General features: G+C 35.8%; 1 protein-coding gene across 1 annotated transcript in view; it reads right to left on the bottom strand.

Moving 5' to 3' along the window:
• LOC124789901 (hemocytin-like) overlaps positions 1 to 22,622 on the bottom strand; it is a 543,737-nt gene that overhangs the window by 277,538 nt on the left and 243,577 nt on the right. Inside the window, exons 30-35 of the mRNA XM_047257418.1 lie at positions 20,277 to 20,405; positions 18,714 to 18,873; positions 13,025 to 13,241; positions 11,753 to 11,939; positions 3,214 to 3,411; positions 470 to 667 (exon numbers count right to left, since the gene is read on the bottom strand). Of these exons, the coding sequence (XP_047113374.1) occupies positions 470 to 667; positions 3,214 to 3,411; positions 11,753 to 11,939; positions 13,025 to 13,241; positions 18,714 to 18,873; positions 20,277 to 20,405 (1,089 nt within the window). The remainder of the gene's footprint in view (positions 1 to 469; positions 668 to 3,213; positions 3,412 to 11,752; positions 11,940 to 13,024; positions 13,242 to 18,713; positions 18,874 to 20,276; positions 20,406 to 22,622) is intronic.

Raw genomic sequence — 22,622 nt, 5'->3', positions numbered from 1 at the left:
ACTAAAGTAACTCATTTTGCTGGAAAGCTGCAGTATTCAAAACAAAATCAAGAAACTCATACTGGCAACAAATGCATAACTGTATTAAGTCAAATACAGATGGGTGAAAGCTTCAAATGAATCTTGCCATAAATAAAGTTGAAGAAAATGTCTGTTGCTGTTTATCTTCAAATAATTTAATCTACAGCTATGAATACCAAGACTGAAGTATGAAAGAAAGAAATTCTGAAAATAAACCGAATTCAGGTTATGCTGACTGGAAATTTTACCCTGTGAATGTTCTTATAACTTATATCAAAATCATTAGCTCCTACCAGTAACAACAAAATATTGTATGAAATGAAACACATGTGGAATTTACAAATGTTTCTAGTAGAAAATGCAGGAACATTTTAGTTAAAATTTACTTTCATTAAAATCACTTCTTCAGACATGAAAACAAACTGAAATGTTGTACTGCCATACTCACGAGAACACTCAGGTCGGACAGCGCTTACATCTGCTGGCCATGCGCACACCATGTTTACGGGGTGGAACCATGTTCCTGGGCCACAGTCCCTTTCCAGTAGCTCCCACTGACCAACAGCATTTCTCTGGCATTGTAAATACTTAGAGCAGTCACTCGGATGACTAAGAAGTGGCCTTTCCACACCACAGAAATCTTCAACTGTTGGAAAATAACAACAAAATCATAACCCCTATTTACTGCACTCTTCACTCTTTTACCAAAATATGGTGATAAACACATAGAGGACTGTTTCAGCTTAATTGTCTGAAGTTAATTTACTTACATACTAACTTATAAATTTGAGATAAACTTTTAATTTGATCAGTGTCTAATTTTGTTTTGTTTTGTTTGGAACATCATTTAAGTTAACACACACACACACACACACACACACACACACACACACACACACACACACACACACACTCTCTCTCTGCCTGAAGATCTGAACAGGGTGGCAGAAGTGAAGAAACATGACATCAGAGGGCGTCAGCTTTTAAAGACTACACCTGTGTACCACGTCAACAACAGCTATCAATGTCAGGCCATGTTTTCATGTAACACAAGACTTTGCTCAACATCTGATTAAATGGTGGTAGTTGAATAATTAGTAAAAAAGGGGTCTACTTTGAAGACAGATGCTAATTTTCCATTTTTTTCAGCTGCTTATAATTATCTACGGCTACTTCATCTTTATGCAACTATACTTGACGAATGTTATGCATGCATACCACTACTCAAGATACTGAACATCAAGGGATTTCCCATCAGCAGAATCAAAAGGAGTATGATTAGTTTCAGCTAAATGTGAGGCAAAACAAGCTAAAAGGAAGGAAGGGGTCTAATGTCCCATCAACATCAAGGTCATTAGAGACAGAGCAAAAGCTCTGACTGGTTCAAGGATCGAGAAAGAAGTCAGATGTGCTCTTGTGAAGGAACAATCCTGGAACTTGCTTGTAGGAATTTAGGGTAATGACAAAAAACCTCAATCTGGATGGCCAGATGTGCATTTAAACTGCCATTCTCCCGAATATGAGTCCAGTGTGTTAATCACTGCATCACCTTGTTTGGTAGCATCAAGAGAGGCACAGCAGATTTAACAGCAACCATTAATGCAGAAGCTACCTCAAAAAAGCTCTTAATCAGCTTTTCACACAATATAATGTCAACACGTAGATAAATTTTGTGGCAAAATGCAAAGGAAAAAAGAAAGATTAGGTATGATGCCTTGTTCATGATGAGGTCATTAAAGACAGAGCATGAGCTCTTATTGAAAAAGGATTGATAAGGAGTTTGGCTGTGAGCTTTTCAAAAGAATCACACCAGCTTTTGCCCTGAGAGATTTTTTGGAACCATTAAATACCTGTTCCTGAATGGATGCATGGGAATTTTACCATAATTCCCTCAAATGTTAGTCCAGCATTTTACCATTGTATAATATCATTTGGCTGCAAAAGAGAGACTGAACTCTAAACCAATCTGACAATACTAAGCACATATGTGTTACAAAACTGTAAAGTGACAATGTTTATGTTGAATGTGGTTTGCAATTTTACAAGAGAACCAATCATTATCCTACAAATTCTTAAGAAGGGAAGCCCTCAGTCTAGGCAATGTGTGTTTATGGGTGTTATATTTCTAGGTAGATGCAGAGGCTCCTATGTCTTAGCATACAAAACTGGGTGCATATATACAGAGAAGATATACCCGAAGCATATGTAGATTTTAATGCCAGTGCAAAGCATTAATGACTGATCGTGTAGAATTCCTCCTGAGTAATATAAAGGTATTGAGTGCATGAGATGCTGAGCCTGATCTCCTGACTCTTTGATGGCTTGTTGTTAATGACCGAAATCTTTGCACATTTAGAGGATCCTCATAAGCAGGATAGAATAACAACAATACGAAAAGGGTAGATTGCTACTCACCACATAGAGGAGATGATGAGATGCAGACAAGCACTATGAAAAAGATTGCCATTAGACAAAGTTCTGCTTCCAAAATAGGAAATACACACACAGTCATGCAAGCACAACTCACACACACTTGGCCACTGTCTCCAGACACTGGGGCCTGGTCGCAGTCAGGTCCCAGTCCCCAGAGACAGTGGGGTGTGTATGTGTGTGTGTGTGTGTGTGTGTGTGTGTGTGTGTGTGTGTGTGTGTGTATGAGAGAGAGAGAGAGAGAGAGAGAGAGAGAGAGAGAGAGTTGTGCTTGTGTGAATGTGTGCATGTTTTCTATTTTGGAAGAAGGACTTTGTCTGAATGCTTAATATTTTAGCAGTTATATTCACTGGGCCTGTATGCGAATCAATGCCTCCACTATGTGGTTTGTAAGAAAATTGGTATTATTTTCCTATGGAACTCATACAATTCATCATTAACAGCACATTGCACAATTATTACTTCATGTTGTTTCTAGGAAGATGTTTACATATTTTGTTTATGTTATGTTATGTGTTACACTTTTGGTAAGCTTCACTACAACAGACAGGCAAGTTAATTATTTTTTGATGTTTCCTAAGTTTTTAGAAAGCAGTGTACAGAAATTATGAAGCATTGTTGCACAGTACACTCATTAACAGATTCTTTAGCTTTTCAACAACAAATCTGTTTAATGATACAGGAGCACAACAGTGCTGCAGCACAGCCACAAGCATACAGGTGTGTTACTAAGATTAACGATAAATTCTGTCTGTAACTTACAGCGACATTCAGGACGAACAGTGGCAACTTGATCTGGTGAGGTGCATTGATGCTGGACTGGGTGGAACCACAAACCATCTTCACATTGCATCTCAACAATTCGGCGACCAGTTTCTGGTAGTTGTTCGCACTTAAGATATGTATCACATCGGGCTGCAGTTGGAGCAAGAGGCTGATCCAAGCTGCAGAGTGTGGTTTCTAAAAACAAAGTGATTTTCATATAAGAATAATATATCATGCAGGACATATCACTGTAATAACTTATTCTCCATATTCAGGCTGTTAGAAGTTCATTTACAGTTGATGGAGAAGCAAGCATAAACTTACTTGCCACACACAAAAATCTTCAATCAGGTTTGAATTCCTTGTTGCAGCACATAAATGGGAGGAAGAAGGAATATTAAGGCATAACACTGTGCTAGCAACATTGTTATTAGAGACGGAGCACAAACTCAGCTAGGGCACAGATGAGATAGAAATGGTATTAGGAACCATCCTTGTATTTACCGTAACCAATTTAGAGATACTGTAGAAAACTTAAATTTGGATGCCTGGTAGGGGGTTTAAGCATGTTTCTCCCTAATGCGAGTAAGCACCTTACTACAGCACCACTTTGCTCTGTGGGAAAGCAGACAGAAATTATTTCATCAAACATCAAAAATTTAAACTAAATTTGTATTCAAATACTGTTATGAAGGTCTCAGATAAGTTTTCACTGAAGGATACTGCTCAGCTCTGTAAGAAAAAAAGGAAAATAAGAGACAGATAGATGTTACCTGACATTGCTTTGCCCTAAGCAGCACGGTGCATATGCACAATTCCTAGGATGTTTGAACAAAAAAATGATGTATCTGTAGATGCTCATTTAAAAGAGAAGAAAAAAAAGAACATATAAAATCGTTTCTATAAAAACAACTAACTTTTCATTTAAAACAATAAGTGAAATAATAGTGCTGGGGAAACGTCATGGTTTTGGTAAAGGTAGATCTATATGGGTTACATACATATTCACAAGCCACAAATTATTGCAAGGAGGAAGGAAGTTCAATCATGAAACTTTCCTCACCTCTAAAGTACTCACTGTCACATTCAGTATAGGTAATAGTGAAAATTGTATGGTGTGGTTACCTGTCTTATGTCATATACTTAATTTTGTCTATGGAGCAATATAATTTTAATTGTCTTCCTGAACCTCATGGCTGTAATTTCTATATTTTTGATGACAGGTAGGGACAAAGGTACATTGAGCAATTTTTGATGACAGGTGGGGACAAAGGTACATTAAGCAATCATCCTTCAGACTTTCCAAAATGTTTTGTGTTCCTTTACAGGTTTCTGATGTTTTCACAGAAATTCTCAATTGCTGTACCTCTATAAAATCAGTTCATAATGCTGTCTAACAATACTTTATTGTAGCTGCTTCATCCACTCCATTGATATCACCACAAAAATAAACAGAGAGCAGCTGGTGATAAATCATTTATCTTGTACATTTCCATTTCCCTCTTCTTCTGTCTTCTGTCCATTGCACTATGGCCTAATGCCACCTTCTTTAAAGAGTTTTATTCCTTGAAATTTACCAGGTTAGATGGTTGTGGGTTTACATCCCTCAGTTGCAAGTAATGAAGTTACACTACTTTAGGTTAGTTTTGACACTGTGTTTGAACCACTTTTTATGGCCTCCAACATGACAATTATCCATTGGTTCTCAGCAGTATGCATTGCCTAGGACATGATTAGACAAATAGACCACAGCTGATTTTGAGCTTACATAGCCTTTATATTTGTTTATTTATTTATTTACATTTGCTCTGTATGCAGCCATCACAATTATGGCTTTTGCAGACATCAGAAATAATAGTATGAAAATAACAACACTTATAAAAGACATTATATACTGAAACTGTTGCATATTATATCTACTTCATACATATATTGCATTACAGCTGTTATGCTACTGGTTCATATTACAATCAGTGACTTAAAATTCACTGAATGAATATAAAAAAATTTCTATCAGAAAAGATTTTAATTTTGTGTTAAAGTCAGGTCCTGTTTTCTGGAAATAGTGGAATTTTGCCTTGGTATTGTGGTCATGTACATCACTACACTTATCAACTTCCATTGGTTGATTCATAAAAAATGTAACAAATTTAAATATGTAGAGAGAATATACTGTTAGGTATCTATGCTGTACAAACACTTCCAGCATGGATCTCTATAGGCTATTCCATGAGTAAATCTTATCGGTCTTTCCTGTAACAGCAGTATTCTTTTTAAGTGAATGTCAGCTGTGCAGCCCTATAAGAAATGGCTAAATTGTTCCATAATGTACTATTTTCAGGGTTTAGTTAGGAAATATCTTTATGAGCTGGATAAGGAGATATAAGGCACAGCTGACTTTTCCACATAAAAAATTATTGTTGTTTGACTTTTCCATATACAAAATTATTGTTGTTTGTCCACCACAAAGTTTCATCAACATACATCCCCAGAAATTCACAGCTCCCAGTTTCTGATGCTGACCTGTGGTGAGAACTGCCCATTTTAAATGCCAGTGATTGAGATTTTGTGACATACACATTGAATTCTTGATCACTGAAGTATTTCATTACTTCTGTTGCACCAGTAGTAGCATAAGATTGTAGTTCCTTACATTCTCTACCACAGAAAAAGACTGAGGTGTCATCTGCATAGCTTATTATATGGAACTCAATGGTTTGTTCAGTATCATTAATATATATATAAGAAAGAGAAAGGGACCAAATTGAGCCCCTCAGTACACTCTGTATTAATGTTTCAATAATGGATTGAAAGTTTATAATTTTTTTATCTAGTATGTATATCAGTTTAATGCATTGTTTATAATTCAATAGATATGTGGCTAGAAGATTCACAGATAGGCCCCTGAAGTGACATAACTTCAGTTTTTTTAGAAGAAACCTATGGTTTACTATGTTTTAAGCTTTTGTCAGGTCTAAACATATACCGCCAGTCTGCATCCTTTGCTCCATCAGATAGAAAACTTAATGGAAGAGTTGTGTAACTGCTGTGGTCGTGCTTAGCTCTTTTTTGAAGCCACGCTGAGAACCTACAAGAAATTTGTGTTTTGTGAAAAAGGCACTTAGCTGTGACAGGATATTTGCAAATATATACATTGGTTTCACAACACTCATTTTTAGAACATGACTTCTCTACTGGTGCAGTTAATCAGGTAGGTAAGAGGTTTCTATATTCTTTTTATGCACACCTTAGTAACTGCACTGGATATGCCATACTATCCAGATGAATTTTTTTTCTTTAGGTGAGTATTGCTTTGTATACTTCCTGCTCATTCACCTCTGTAAATTCAACCCTGGTACACTGACTGAGTTGACCTATGCAACTATAACATGAATTGGTAATTATTAAAAATATTGCATATAGTATTCATATTTTTCAAAATGTTACATCATGTCTTACACTGAATGGTTCTGTGCTCGTCTTCTTGAGACCTTTACTTATTAGCTAACTCCCAAGATGTCTTAAATTATTTTGTTGGACTGTTCTACTGCTTTGCTGTTAATCTGCTTCCTTAGGTTAGCAATTTCAGATTTCAGAGTTTTCTTTGCCGGATGGTATTTTTCCTTAAAAATCTGCTGAGTTGAAATCATGTATATTCCACCTGAGCTTAGTCAGATTTGGTGGGAGTTACAGTCCAAGATTACTTCCATTTTGGCAACATTAAACATTTTTTGGATTTCTCTGACTGGGTAGAAATAATCACAATGGCTCAACACTTTTGAGTAGAGCACATACCATTTGTCGTCAGACCCTTTTACCTGGTACTCAGATTCCCATTTCTCATTGACTAGTTTGCATTTAAGTGTGTTAATGTGCGATTTATTCAGAGTTAATTTCTGAGGGACTTTTGGTACAACTGAATTTATGTACTGTATCACCTGATCAAAGTGGCCAGAATAATTAAAATCCAACTACTGTAATTTACATTGTCTATAACATTTTTGTTGATTACAGCATAATCATATCTAGTGGAGCATGTGTCCATTACTCTTGTGTCAGAGATGACTACATCTATCCATTTCATACTATTGTCATTATTCCATCCTGAATTTTCCATTGTTTGAATTTGTATCTACGTTAAAGTCACCAATATATTAAGGTCATTAGGACATGTCTCTACAACTATGCTACTAAGTCTATTAACAAACAATATTAAATCAGCATTTGGTGGGCGATATACCCCAATCACTTTATGCTTCACTGATTTAAAGTCGTTACTGTGGAAAATAACAACTTTCATTTTGACTGATCCTTCCTCAGTGTGGTGTTCAAAAAAAGAATTTTTTTAACTGCTATATCCTTAATAACATTAACTGCCACAATATCACCTATATGGTATTCCTTACAATAGGTATTTGCTAGTAAGTAACCTTCTAACCTATAATCTATTATTTTGCCAGATTTTACTTCATGTTCCATTATTACTAATATATGTGGTGAGAGTTCCTCTACAAATATTTGCAATATGCGTAGTTTGTTTCTGAAATATTGAATATTTACATGCATCAACTTTAAAGGTGTTATACCTTCTTGAATAATTACCACCCTGTATGAATTACATTTATTCCAGTTAAATTTCTTACAATAATTTACGGCAATACTGGGTTTTTAGAGCTGTCATTTTTTATTTCACAGCCCAGCTTTTCTTCAAGTGAAGGGGCTCAGGCACATTTGAACTACATCTCTGAAAACTAGTCTGATGGTCATTTACCGAAAAAAAAGAGAGGTTTTGGAGTGTACTCCAGAAAAATTGGTCCCTCCTTCATACTATCTTTGTCACACAGTTCACTTATACAGGAAACTCGCTTGGACTTTCCCTTTCTGCTTATTTGTAATCAATGTTTCTCATGGTTCATTTTATTAGGTCTAGCAAATAGACACTGTCAAATTTATCATGCAGACTGTTAGATCAGAGATGTAGTACTAAATTTCTTTATTTAAACATGGCCACTGAGGCAAATCATGTCACACTGGCACATCTGTGATGACATCATTCATGTGAAATAGTTTTGGCAATAAGTTTAGACTACATTACAGGACTGTCTAGCTTTTGTTTCTATATATCAGTACTATACTACTCCTTTATTCCACATTGCTAATGTCTGTATGTTTGTCCTGGAAAGTAATTGTTTTGGTGTTTATGAAGCCTCTGTGATAGAATTTTTGGTCCTAGTAGTAAATGAAGCTCTTCCTTTATAGTGGCTGGGTGACTGTATAAACTTCTTACCCTGCGTATAGTAATTCCTAAAAATTCTCTTTCCAGAAACTGCTAACAGAGTAGTTGTATCTAAGAACCTGATTCTTACCTTTACAAGGAGTAGATTAGATTAGTACTTGTTCCGTAGATCATGAATGCAACACTTCATAATGATTTGGAACATGTCAGGTTAATAAAAGGTGCCCATACAAGATATTACATTAGGCATGACACAAACTTACTTACTTTTTTTTTTTTTTTTTTTTTTTTTTTTTTTTTTTTTTTTTTTTTTTTTTTTTTTTTGAGGTTGGGGAATTACCCACTTACTACATCCAAATATTCAATATTCGTCTAACGAGTAGAAGGAGTTGCCATTAAGAAATTCTTTTAATTTCCTTTTAAATTCTATATGGCTATCTGTCAGACTTTTGATGCTATTAGGTAAGTGACCAAAGGCTTTTGTGGCAGCATAATTTACCCCCTTCTTAACCAAAGTTAGATTTAACCTTGAGTAGTGAAGATCATCCTTTCTTCTAGTGTTGTAGCCATGTACACTGGTATTACTTTTGAATTCGTTCGGATTGTTAATAACAAATTTCATAAGTGAATACATATATTGTGAGGCTACAGTGAAGATTTCTAGCTCTTTAAATAAGTGTCTGCAGGATGATCTTGGATGAGCTCCAGCAATTATTCTGACTACGCTTTTGTGCAATGAACACTCTTTTAGTCAATGATGAGTTACCCTAGAATATGATGCCATACGAAAGCAAAGAATGAAAATAGGCATGGTAAGCTAATTTACTCAGATGTATATCACCAAAATTTGCAATGACCCTAATAGCATAAGTAGCTGAACTCAAACGTTTCAGCAGATCCTCAGTGTGTTTTTTCCAGTTCAACCCCTCATCAATGCATACACCTAGAAAATTTTGAATATTCTACCTTAGCTACTGATTTCTGATCGAAGTCTATATTTATTAATGGGGTCATTCCATTTACTGTGTGGAACTGTAAATACTGTGTTTTGTCAAAGTTTAATGAGAGCCCATTTGCAGAGAACCACTTAACAATTTTCTGAAAAACATCGTTTACAATTTCACCAGTTAATTCTTGACTGTCGGGTGTGATAGCTATACTTGTATCATCCGCAAAAAGTACCAGCTTTGCATCTTCATGAATATAGAATGGCAAAGCATTAATATATATTAAGAACAGCAGAGGATGCACGACCGAACCTTGCGGCACCACATTCTTGATTGTTCCCCAGTTTGAGAAATCACCAGTTTTTAGCATATTATGTGAACTGTTTATTTCAACTTTCTGCACTCTTCCCATTAGGTATGATTTAAGCCATTTGAGCACTGTCCCTTTCATACCACAGTACTTGAGCTTACCTAGAAGTATTCCATGTTTTACACAATCAAAAGCCTATGATAGATCACAAAAAATCCCAACGGGTGACTTCCGGTTAACCAGTTGGTGTTCTATACAGTCATTGCTGCCTTAAAGAAAGATTCTGAATCATTAGTTACTATAAAGAGCTGCATTTTCCTGAATTTGAGAGTAAGTGGTTTCTTTCACACGTCTGACATCTCTGTTTTGAATGCCTGGAAGGCTTTTTGCCTTCTTCAGTGACCTTCCATGCCTTTCCCAAACAGTAAAAACTTTCTTCTTCCTACTAAAAGGATCTGAACACCTCTATCATTTTGTCAAACCAGTCTTGTTGTAGCTTTTACTTTCACCCAACTGCTCATTTGAATATGAAAGCAACTGGAAATCCAGATTTCTAATAGAGTTCCTGAGAGTTCAGAGGGCATTCATGCAAAATACAAGAGATATATCCCTTCATGAATTTACCAATTTCTCATTATTCTCAATCAGATACTCAAAGGCAATAGAACTCCAAAACTCAAAGCAGACTAGAAAAATTCCATATCAATTATATACAAAAGTAAGTGAATAAAATATCTCTTAATTTACCTGAAGGTGTGAGTACACACAACTACTCTCTATATGGATAATGATCTGAGAAGTTGATAAGACACACAAATATGAGATTGGAAACTGTAGCTCAAAAACCACGAGTTGCAATGTTCAAATTCTTCTCCATGTGATGTTCAACAGCTCAACACAGTCCTTTTATTTACTTGTACCACTGTATTCCACACCAGATTTTTCACTATACCTTTAAGCTTTACAATTATTTATGTAAAATCAACAACAATGAATTTCCAAAATAGCACCTCCACAAAACTACAAGCTAAACCTAAATGGCTAAGACAATGGTACTGTCTCATCATATCTTCTGCAATTCAAAATGTTGGGCTACCAACCATTTAGCATCACAACTACACTCTCAGCCAAAGATTTACAAACCGATTTAGCTAACACATCCAACAGATTCCTCTTGAAACAGTACAGTTGAAAGCACTGAGCAGTGGATGGTCACACGGTAGTTCAGTTTACAATCTTGCATTCTTCCTTAGAGTGCGCAGACAGCAGTTTCACTGTCCAGGTGCTTTATTTTTAGGCATTTGAGTTATTCCTCACAATTCATGCAGTTGAACCAATGTTCGTGAGCAATGTGCCAAAAAATGTTTGACTGTCACCATTCATTCATAGCTGTCACTCAAGCTTAACTGGAACTTGTAGAGGACAAATGGTGCTCGTGAGTTTTTAACTTAGGAAACCTGGATTTGCCAAACTGTACCCCATCTATCTAAAAAAAATCCCACCAATTGGGAGTGGGGGGGGGGGGGGGGCAGGGAGGGACATGGTATTTTAAACATCATGCATACAGGAGTAAAATATGGGTATTAAAAGGGAGAGATGTAGCCCAGATAAAAAGCAACAGCGGAAATCAGGATCCTATGTGCAGTAATAAGGTACTTTCAAGAAATGTCTGTAGAAATGATGTCACCAGGAAATAATCAGGTATATTATTTAATAACATAAAAAATTAATGGTTACCAAAACAAATTAATGAACTATATAACAAGAAAGGAGGAAAATTGTATGTCAAAATAATTGTGTATTTTACACTGTCAAGGAGACTGGGGGTGTAGCGCAATAGAAAATGAGACACTCAGTCCAGAGCTGTCCAGAGGGCCTAGTACAAATCCTGCCCCCAGTCCCACCTCCCCACCATCATCTCTCACACTCCTATGATCAATGATCAAGTGAGACTGAGGATTCTGGTATTCTACAATAATGGCCTGAAAATGGGGCAAGTTTCACAAACTACAAGTAATGTTATTACTGTAAAACAGTACTTACCCCCACAGCTGCAATACAGTCTTATCTCATAATCCCTACAACCATCTTTGCAGACTAGGCCTTCTTCCAAGTTACATTTCACTTTCTCTCCAGTATCACTGTGGTCAAGTTCACTGCCCACTGCACGACATTCAATTTCAGTCACATTAGTTCTGCTGCAGATACCTTTCTGGCCATATACATTATCCTGGAAAAATTGGAAAATTAGCGCAATATTAGCCAAAGTATGGGACACATACATGGAGTGTTCAAAAGAAAAGGTAAAGAACAACACTGTGGTTTATAAAGTCTTTATTCAAAAGTAATCATCAGGGACCTGAACATAACTATCCCACTGTTTCATAAGCTGAAGGATTCCCTGTTCCCAGAATTACTATGGCTGTGACAGGAGCCAGTCCTCCACTGCAATCTTCAGTCTGACATCCAAGTTGTAGCACTTCTTCCTTTTGAGATGTTATTTTAGCAGACCAAACATAAGGAAATTGCTAGGCAACATGTCCAAACTGTAGGGCAGATGCTCAAGCAGCTCCCACTCAAGCTTGGCAGTTATACTTCTGTGTGACCTGGAAGATGGGTGGACATGTGTTATCACAGAGCAGAATCACTCCCTCCGTGAGCAGACCCGGCCATTTGTTCCTGATGGATTTGTGTAGGCTACATAATGTCTTACAGGACACATCACTCTTAGTGGGTTTTGTGTACTTGAGGAATTCTACTACTATCAGACCTTGAATGTTGAAAGAGACAGTAAGCATCACCTTGACTGCTGAGGGCGCAGATTTGAATTTTTTAGGTGAAGGTAACAAAACATGTCTCCATTGTCTAGATGCCTCACTACGTTATCTCGAAGCTGCATTTGTATATCTCAACCAGTCTGGTTGTTATCCTACGTTTTCGTAGGAACACTCCTTATAATTAATGATAAAGAAGACTTTTATTTTACGTATGTTATTTGCAGTAAATTACTGTAGAATTATGATTATTGCAGATATGAACACACAATAATTTAAGTACATATAGTTGATTTTTTTAACTATGAACACACAATTATTTAAGTACATATAGTTGATTTTTTTAACTATCACTTCTGACTGAAATAACTATCTATTTAATTTAATTAGTTGTATCAAAATGACTGGAAAGGATTTAACTGACTAAGGCAAACAGTTCTAACTACACTCTCTCTTCTAAGATAAATTACATCTTTTTCAGTACAATATACTTTAAATACAGCATATGATTTTAAAGCAGATACAGAAATAATACACTCACAGAGATGGTGTCAGGGATAGGCTCTTTATCATATGACTTGTCATCTGAAGGTGTAAAAGAGTTCAACCAGCTGCTCCAACCTGACTTGCATTCTGGAGCAGGTGCAGTTTTTGGCAGCCCAGTGGTTGGTGCAATGGTTGAGAAGGTTTGGTGTATTGGCTGCTCAGTGGTGGAACATGGCTCCCCTATGCACTTCTTCTGGTGGTGTGAACAGAAGCTGCAAAAAACAAGAGTTAGTCCAGATCATGAGTAAAATTCCGTGCTCTAAACCAGCATAATATTTATTTTTCATTTTCTCAGAACTCAACTTTTTCTTTCTTTGTGGGAAATTACCCATCCCATTGTTTCATTTTATAAGGGTGCACTGAAAAGTAATGCCTTCGACTTTAGTAATTAAAACTTCTGGGCTAAGAGGCCGTGGTCCAATAGTAGAGGGAGAAGTATTTCTACCATTGGACCAAGGCCTCTTAGCCCGGAAGTTTTAATTACTGAAGACGCCGGCCGTGAAAGCCTACACGCTATGATTGCCTTCGACTTTGTTATGTGAAATGCTTAAAGCTTTTTAAATAAAACAAATACTAACATTCTACATCTTTATTCTTCATGTCTGAATATTTGCAGGCCTCTGCCACTAGAAGAGCTCCAAATCATAGTATGTAACATGGTTGTATGTAACATAACTATGTTGGTGTATTAAAAACTATGTGTTGTAATCAAGTTTCAAACTTGAAGAGCTCATTCAAAAATGATGTGCCCACTCCTTCAGCATGACAATGCTAGACCACACACAGGTGCTGGAACATCTGCAACAATCCAACACCTTGGGTTCGCAGTGATCATCCTCCATACAGTCATGACTTGGTCCCATTTGATTTTTAACTGTTTCTGAAACTTAAATAACACCTTCAAGGACTTCACTTTGACAGCAATGAGGCAGCGCAACCAGAGGGGAGGTTGTGACTCCATCAACAAAGTAAAACATTCTACAGTCATGTTATCAACAAACTGGTCTCTAGTTCGGGGAAACGTGGTTGTTAGCAGGGTGATTATGTTGAGAGATAAATATGTAGACATGAAGGATAGATATCTACAATGTTAATAACATTTCTTTTAGTTAAAAAGCTTTACAAGTTTTCACATAAAAAAACTGTAGTCATTACTTTTCAACCGTGCCCTTGTATCTTTTAAGTCTTCTGTACTTTCCCCATGTCTTCCTTGACTTCCATAAAATATCTAATGTGGCTCTTACTGTTCCATAATATCTCTATTATTATCCTGATGATACAGTTTTCTAGTGTCATGGTTAGCCCTTCTTCCTGATCATGCTCATTACTGGTAACATTTTCATGTAGACTGTTTCAATAGAACCTAGTCTAAACTGTAAGTTTTCCAGGTAATTTTTATTTTGCATGTTTTGACCATTCTTCTTTTTATTAGAGTATTCCTTCTATTTCTGCTGTGTTACTTGTTTTGAAAGTGGTTTCCCTTGGACATATTAATTTGCATTGTGTGACAATTTGGTAGTGTTTTAGTTCTGTGGCTACTGAGAGGACTTTTATAATGTACATAATTTTGGTGATAAATTGTGCTTTCATCAGTTCATTTATTCAAAAGCATAATATTTTAGAAAAGCACAAAGTTAAGCATATAAACAAGTAGTAATAAACCAAAATATAACCAACAAAAGATTAGTTTTAATATGAAGCTGCCTCTGTATGTATACAATTACCTGCTCTGCGTCCAAAATTAATGAAAAGCGATATTTGCACTCTGTGTATGCTTAATATTGTTGCAAAAACTATTACAGAAGGAAGCCAACCAGTTCAAAGCACAACAGTAATTTAAGCGTCTTGAAAGCTGAATATCCAGGAAAAGCACCAACAACCCCTGTTTTATCTCTTAGGAAGACATTTTTTCAAGCTCAAACAATCTACAGGTTGAAAACAAGACCCGTAAAAGCTTTCCACATTGTGCAATCATGTGTCATGCAAATGGAAAGAAAATACATCCAAAGATCCAGTATTACTGGTTTGGTTGCAACAAGCCCCTCTATGAGTCCAGACTTGAAAAGCTATTTTTAGCTAAAAGACAAGTACAGTGCTCATTGTACAGATGCGTAACAAGTAGAAATGTATTGTGAAAAGCAGTCAGTGTTTACAGACGCAGCGAAGTGATTCCTTTGAAAATTATGAAAATACCATTGTAATCGAGGAAATAGTAAGCTACCATTAGTAGATAAACAACAGCTATTTAATGCACCTGTGGAGACAGGAGCTTTCTTGGAAGTTGACTTGTTTCTTTCTAATTTGCCACATGAAGTTTATCTGGCATAAACACGAATAGCATCCAGCAGTACAGTGATACATAATTGTTAACCCTTAGCTCTTCATGTCATCTTTTTGTCACACACTGTCCCAGGTGCAGTCTGAGGGACCACTATATTTAAATGGCCAAAAAATTGAATTCAGAAATTTCAGTGTAACAGTTCAGATTTTACATAAAAGATTACACACATAACACACAAAAAATATATTCCAATAAATTTTAAAGTTAATTTTTATGAAGAAAAAACACATTTAAACAGAAAACTGTACAACATGAACATAATATTACATGATAATGTTAATACTGTGCAAATCAAATACCCTGCACTCCAAATTTTACTTTTTGCTATATTTTTATTGGTTATTATGCATGTAATAATAAAAACATAACAAAATCCCATAAAATATTCAAAAAATGAACATTACTCTAATACTTTTTAGGTGTTTACTTTCCTTCTCAGAGGTTTTCTTTGCACTTGCTGGAAATTTTTGTACAGATTTCAAGTCAGATTGGCTTCTTGCAACAATGGCACAATAAGACATCTTTTTCTTCTTTTTTGGGTCACAGGTGGAGCATGTTTTGCATTTTTCCAAATGTTGTGCAATGACTTGTACTCTCAGTTCCACTACAACCAAAAAGTGTGGTGAAGGATGCATGAAGTTGAAGGGTATGTGATACTTGTTGTCTCACTTTTTATCTGTGGTGTCACCAATGAGATTCTTCAACAATTAATGTGGTTCACCTGAGTATTGTCTTCGTAGGAATTGTGAAGGACAAACGATCCACCCCACTGATGTCTGACTTGCAGAAAAATAATACCACTGGCCATTTCTGGAAGAGGCTTTGACAACCAATGATATTTATTTCAAGCTAATGTATTTTTAGCAGAACCTTTAGCTAAAAATTCAGTATCAACACTTCTGACTTCATCACTTTGATTACTTGTTTCATTCTTGGATTTCACAGTTGGTAAAATGAATTCTGTCTTCACTTTCACACTGTTCCTGTTGAATTTTGTTGTCACTATCTGATCCAACATTGTTTCTTAAACTGTCCTCAAACCATTTTAAAACAGTATCCTCAAAGACAGGGTCTGTAGCATGAACAACAGTTCATGTAGACCTGGCTTCTGAAACCATAATGAAAGTCACACGTGCAGTCTCAGAGACTGCTGGCATGAAAGAAGCAGTAAAGGTCCACATCATATTCAAGCAGGTACTAACAAAGGAAAGGCAGCTTCAGGAAAGAAAACTACACAATGCACAATGCTGTAATCTTTTACCCCCCTGCTATGCATTACCAACCAAATAACAATAAACACTAGCAGTCTGTGAGACCACAGTTCGGACATTAAGGGTTAATATGGTAAACAGATTAAGTTCCTATAATATAATTCCTGATGGAAACTATGGAACACAATGAATGAATGATAGTCCATGAGTCGGTTTTAAACACACAGCTATTTTTATATTCCCATTAGACAGTAACATGGAAGAGGTCACAGCTATTGTCAAACTGCCGAGGCCATCTTCTATCCATAAGTGCACCCACTGAGCAAACTTTCTGGAATGGTTGCGTGACTGAAGGGGCTGCAGCCTACAGCCAGTGCTTGGCTTACATGGATGCTACTGTTATCTTCTCACTGTCCCCTGTATTTCAGATCACTGCTACAGAATTGCTTCTAACTGGTTTGCTCTATGGCTGTATATTTGTCAAGCTGGTATTGGAATTGTTGTTACACACTGGTCTTGCTTGGAATGTTACTGCATCAGATTGCTCTTGAACCTCTGCTGACCTTACTGCTCTAAACATATCACTGTAAGAGTCTGTATCTGCTCATCTGGAGCTTCTAATGTATAGCTTTAAAAAAATTTTAAAAAAATGAGCAGCCAGTCATACAGATAGCGTCATCAGCTATATTAAAACTAATATTTTGTCAATGAATGTGATACTTAATTAAGTTTTTCTGTCAGTCAACTGTACGAAAATGTATGCCTCAGTTAACTCAGGTTAACCTTTTGCATAATTTTCAGCAGATGATTACATTGAGTTCTGTGACAAAAAATACTACACATTGTTGCACTTGTTTCTCAGTTAGCTACATGAAACAAAAGTAAAGGATATGGACACTTAGGACATAAATGGATTAATGGTACACTGTCCTCCCACATATTAGGGATAGGCGTTGATGAGATATTTAATACTAATCTTTTTCCCTAACCATAGACATTGTGGTGCTGCTGCTGCTTCTGATTTCATCAGCTTTGCTATGTCCCTTAGTATCCCAGACAAACGTAACATGAAGTAGTTTTCTGTCTGTTGGCAGATTCCGAATAACTGAAACATTTAAGACATGTGCCAACTTCTCCATATAGCTCCTTTTTCTGTAAAACATGATAATTTCTTTTTATCAGCATAATTAAGGAAGCAATAGTAGAATAGGTGCCAATAAAACATGCTGCTCTCAATATAGCTCTGCAGCCCACTTTGGAGGAAGCCAGGCTTGATCAGTGTTAGATTGCACCTCATACAGCATTGACAGACAGTGCGCCCAAGCAACAGGACATGCTGGATTGTTTACGACTGATTGCTTCTGAAATTTACAGAATTGCTGCCACTAAAGTTTGTACACAAATGAATTGGACTGAAATGGCAGAAGATTGGCAAAAATATTCTTCTTGAAATATTGGGAAAATGCTTTTTATCAATATGAATTGAAACATAAGGAGATTTTTTGTATATCATTACTCATTAGTTGCAGAATGTGCATAGATGATAGGCATACTCTTTAGTTTCTCTTGCTAATGTAGTATATTGTAAATGAAGGCTATAGGCAATAAATTTAAGACATCTAGTGCAGTAATATACTCCTACCCCAAACATCCTACAGCACAAACCTCAATATTTTGAGGTGAATCCCTTCACATCTATTCTAATGATCATTATGCCAAATCAGATTCAATTAAGAAGTACATATAGTTATACTTGCTACCAGTACTTGATCTGTGATGGTACACACCAGTACATTGTACCAGTATGAGAAAAACTCAGAGCTGCAGATTTTGAGATGTGGTATGATAGAATTTTTGCTGTGGTTGAAGCAATGGAAAACAGGTGTTGTGTTCACACTTTTAAAAAGCTCAAAAAAGCTTTAAAATAGTGTTTTAAGAAGTCCAAATTTCAAAAACACTTCCTGGAAGGTTACAGTAGCAGAACCTCTCTTTTTCACAAATCAAGCACTGCTTGTCATACCCTGTACATGTTAAGGGTGGGCTTGACATTCAGCATGCTGCACTGTAATGTGCCCATTCAAATAAAATAACACCACAATGTATCAACAATTATAAGCAGAATGTGTGCTTACCATCGATGACAGGCATCTTCTTCCATCAAATCACCCTCATAGTAGGTAGCCTGTGCTGTCTGAAGACAGACTGGAGGCTTGCATTTGTTAACAGTAACACACTCTAAGGCTGTAATGTTTGAGTATACTTCATTATCTGGACATTTCTTGGCTTCACAACCTGGATGAACACATTGAGAGGATATTAAAATAAACTTTTAGTAAAATAAAGATAAACAGATATCCTGTTTATCAGTCAGCAGCAAATACTGAAAGGATACAGCTATCAGAAACTCATTTTTGGAGCTAATTATTTAATCTATCTAAAGACAGGAAAAGGTGAAATAAGTGAGGATCAAATGCTAATTCTCCTAGGATGAAGGAAGGGAAAGCAGAATACAATGGGATGGGAACTATAAATAAGGTACAACAGCTCAGTAAAGTATGTTTAATGAATTTACTAAATTCCGAGAAATTAACTGAATACATCTACCTTGTTTAACATACTTTCTGTTCTTTACAGCAACAAGTTGATAAAACTGAAAAATGAATTTCTGAGCATAAGATATGTACCCATACCAAAAATGCACTAAAAGTGTGTGTCTTTTAATTATTAACATGTGGCTAGTAGTGTAAAAATATTTTAGAATCTCATCAAGATAGCCAGAATGAAAGCCTTAATATTCTTTAGACACACAAGACAGTTAATACAGATAAAGTGATTCACACAGATGACAAATAGAAGATAAGATAATATGAAAGCTTGTAGCTGAAGAACAACGTAACTATAATATGCTGAATAATATGAAACAAAAAAATAAAAAAGAAACACAACATCATAAGAATGTGTGCTTTTCTCATGGTGGGTTGATAGACAACTCACTGTCTTCCTGTAGTTTCTTGAGTCTCTGCGACTTTCAGAGAACACACTCAAAGCTTGAAATTCAGTATTGTATATCATAAAATTCTCTCTACTGCATACTAGCCACTTTGGATCAATAAAACAGTTAATACTCTTGCATGAGTTGCTTATTCACAATTGTAATTAATAAAAAAGTAGGCAGGAGGTTAATTGTATAAAAATGTCAATTCATTTGTCAAAACTATAAAAACATGAGACAGATGGTCCATCATTACTTAAACTCATGAAACAAAATTCTTCATACACCAATAAACACACCCTAAAAAGAGCAAGATATAATCTTAGCTTTCAGACCTTCCTTCCTCAGGGAGGAAAGAAGGGTAGGTTGGAGATGGTTATAAAAGGAATGTAGCAACATCAAACATGAATATATTAAACTAAAATAAAGAATATTTCATCAACAATATACATACATGAGACAATGGGCAACACATTACAGATGTATCTCTCACACTAACTGAAGTAATGTTTTATTTTGAGAGAAAAAAATTGAGCTTTTCTATTTTTCATATAGTGACTATGTCAGATATTGAAAGGTGCTCACTTATATTTCATCTATAGAACAAATCAGGCCTGTATGTCACTAAAAAAATATACACCTTAATAATTTTTAGAAAGTATTTCAGCAAACTTTGATCTCAGTCTGCACATTTGCTACTCACCTTCAACACAATGATCCTTACTGCACATTCTTGTAATTGTCTCATATTTGAGAATGTTGTCACATGTCTTCTTGGGGCAGGTAGTTACACAAGGTCTGTATTCAGAACAGCGTTCATCACACTGCAAGGCTGTAAAGTTATCTGCCGTTATACAAACTGTCTACAATTTTAAGATTAAACAAATAAAAAGGTGAGAGATAGTAAATAGATACAACATATGAAATGTTGCACCATTCATTATGTTATCTTCATACAAACTGAATTTCTGTAGTAACTGAATTGATCATGTTGTTAACTGACCATAAAAAGCTTAGTAGAATATGATAAGCCTTTATTTGTTTATTTATTTGTCCATGAGACCTTCTTGGTACATAGAATATATATAAGATGTTGGACATCATTTAACACAATACTGTTTCCATCATTAATCGCTTATGGTTATACTATTTATTATTGGTACATTACTTGTATTTGTTCAGTCGTTACAATTTTACTATGATTTCAGTGGATAAGAATGGTACATTATTATTCATAATGGCATATTATTATTTATAAAAATACTCTTTCAGACTGTAGAAGTAATGATCAATTAGATATGCCTTCACTGCAACTTTGAACCCCGCTTTGTTGTTTATTGATTTATGTTACTTAGTAGTTTCCTGAATATCTTTTTTCCAAGATGCAGAACTCCATTTTGGCAGAGCTTAGTTTTTGTGTGGTGCATATGGAGATCCATATTTTGGCTTGTTATGAGTGTGTACATCTTCATTTTTGAGGAGAGTGCGGGAGTTTCAGTTGCTTACTGCCATATGAATGCTATGGTTTCATATACATGAAGCATGGAAGTGGGAGGATTTGCAGTTTTCTGAAGAGTGGCTCACAAGATTTTCTGTGTTTGGCTCCTTCTATGATTCTTATGACTCTTCTTTGAATTCTAAATAGCTCAATAGCGATTAGAGAAGCTCCCCAGAAAATGACTCCATACTTCAGGATTGATTGGACATTGCATAGTACACACTTTTTAGGCAGCCTTTGTTACAGCAGCTTTCAAGGATACTCATCACACAGTAGGATGTGTTCAATTTGTTGCTGAGACTGTCAATATGAGTTTCCCTGAGTAACTTTGTCAGGTCAACTCCATTTACAGCTTTGTTTGAAAACTGGATGTTTATAGTTTGCGGGACCTTTTCCTTGACATTACCGAAGTTGATTGCTACAAGTTTACCTTCATTAATGATTAATTTAGTGTATGTGAACCATTCTGCTATGCTGACCATTGTCTTTCTTATGTTTAATTGTAGTAGGTTTTCTGATTTTGCAGTAATGAGAAAGCTTGTGTTGTCAGCAAACTGGTAAGCATTTTGACACTACATTTGCTGGACCCAGTACTGGTCCTTGGGGAACGCCGTATTTCATGTCTTGGTAATCTGAGTAATGGTTTCTGATTTTCTTGCAGTCAACTTGTTTTATTTCCACTGTTTGTTTCCATCTGAAAAGGTATGACCTGATCCAGTCATTAGGTATGGCTCTGGTGTCTAGTTGATGTAATTTCTGTAGGAGTGCTTCATGATCTATAATATCAAATGCTTTTGACAAGTCAAGGCATACATCAGTGATCTATTTGCCACCCTCCACTTTCTGGTAAATTTCACTTAGGAATTCATAAATAGCACTGTTGGTTGAGCGGTTCTTCCTAAACCTGTGTTGTGCTGTGGATAGGATTTGATATTTTCCCATAAAGGCTGTAAGTCTTTTGTGGAAGACCTTCTCTACAATTTTTGAGAATCCAGACAATAGGGCAATTTCCCTGTAATTGCCAACTTCTTCTGTGTTTCCTTTTTTGTAGACTCCCCTCAATTTTGTAATTTCTAGACAAGAAGGGAAGGTCCCCCTGATACAGGTGAACTATGCAATATGTTAGTGATTTTATAATGAGTTCACTACACCTTTTGATTATGTTATCAGGTGTACCATTTACTCCTGAAGACTGTTTCATTTTTAAGGTTTTTATGATGGTCAGGGTTCCTTCTTCATTTGTTGGGTACATTTATTTATTTATTTATTTATTTATTCTTTGCCCATGGACTCCAGCTGAAAATCCAGCTGAGAGTATTGGGTGAGTCATACAATAGCCTATTAACATCCAACTTGATTTCAATATATATATAAATGAAACAAATGATTAAACAGAAATAGTCCATAATCATACAAAGGTTTTACATGTTTCACATTATATGTACACACAAATCAAAAAAACATACAGAAATGATAATTTTTACAGGTACATTTCAGTAATGATATATTTAAACACATCTTAGTATTCACTCAAACTGTATATACATTTCT

The sequence above is a fragment of the Schistocerca piceifrons genome, chromosome 3 (assembly GCF_021461385.2).
Source record: "Schistocerca piceifrons isolate TAMUIC-IGC-003096 chromosome 3, iqSchPice1.1, whole genome shotgun sequence".
In the NCBI taxonomy this organism is placed as follows: Eukaryota; Metazoa; Arthropoda; class Insecta; order Orthoptera; family Acrididae; genus Schistocerca; species Schistocerca piceifrons.
This window is presented reverse-complemented; position numbering and strand designations above follow the sequence as displayed.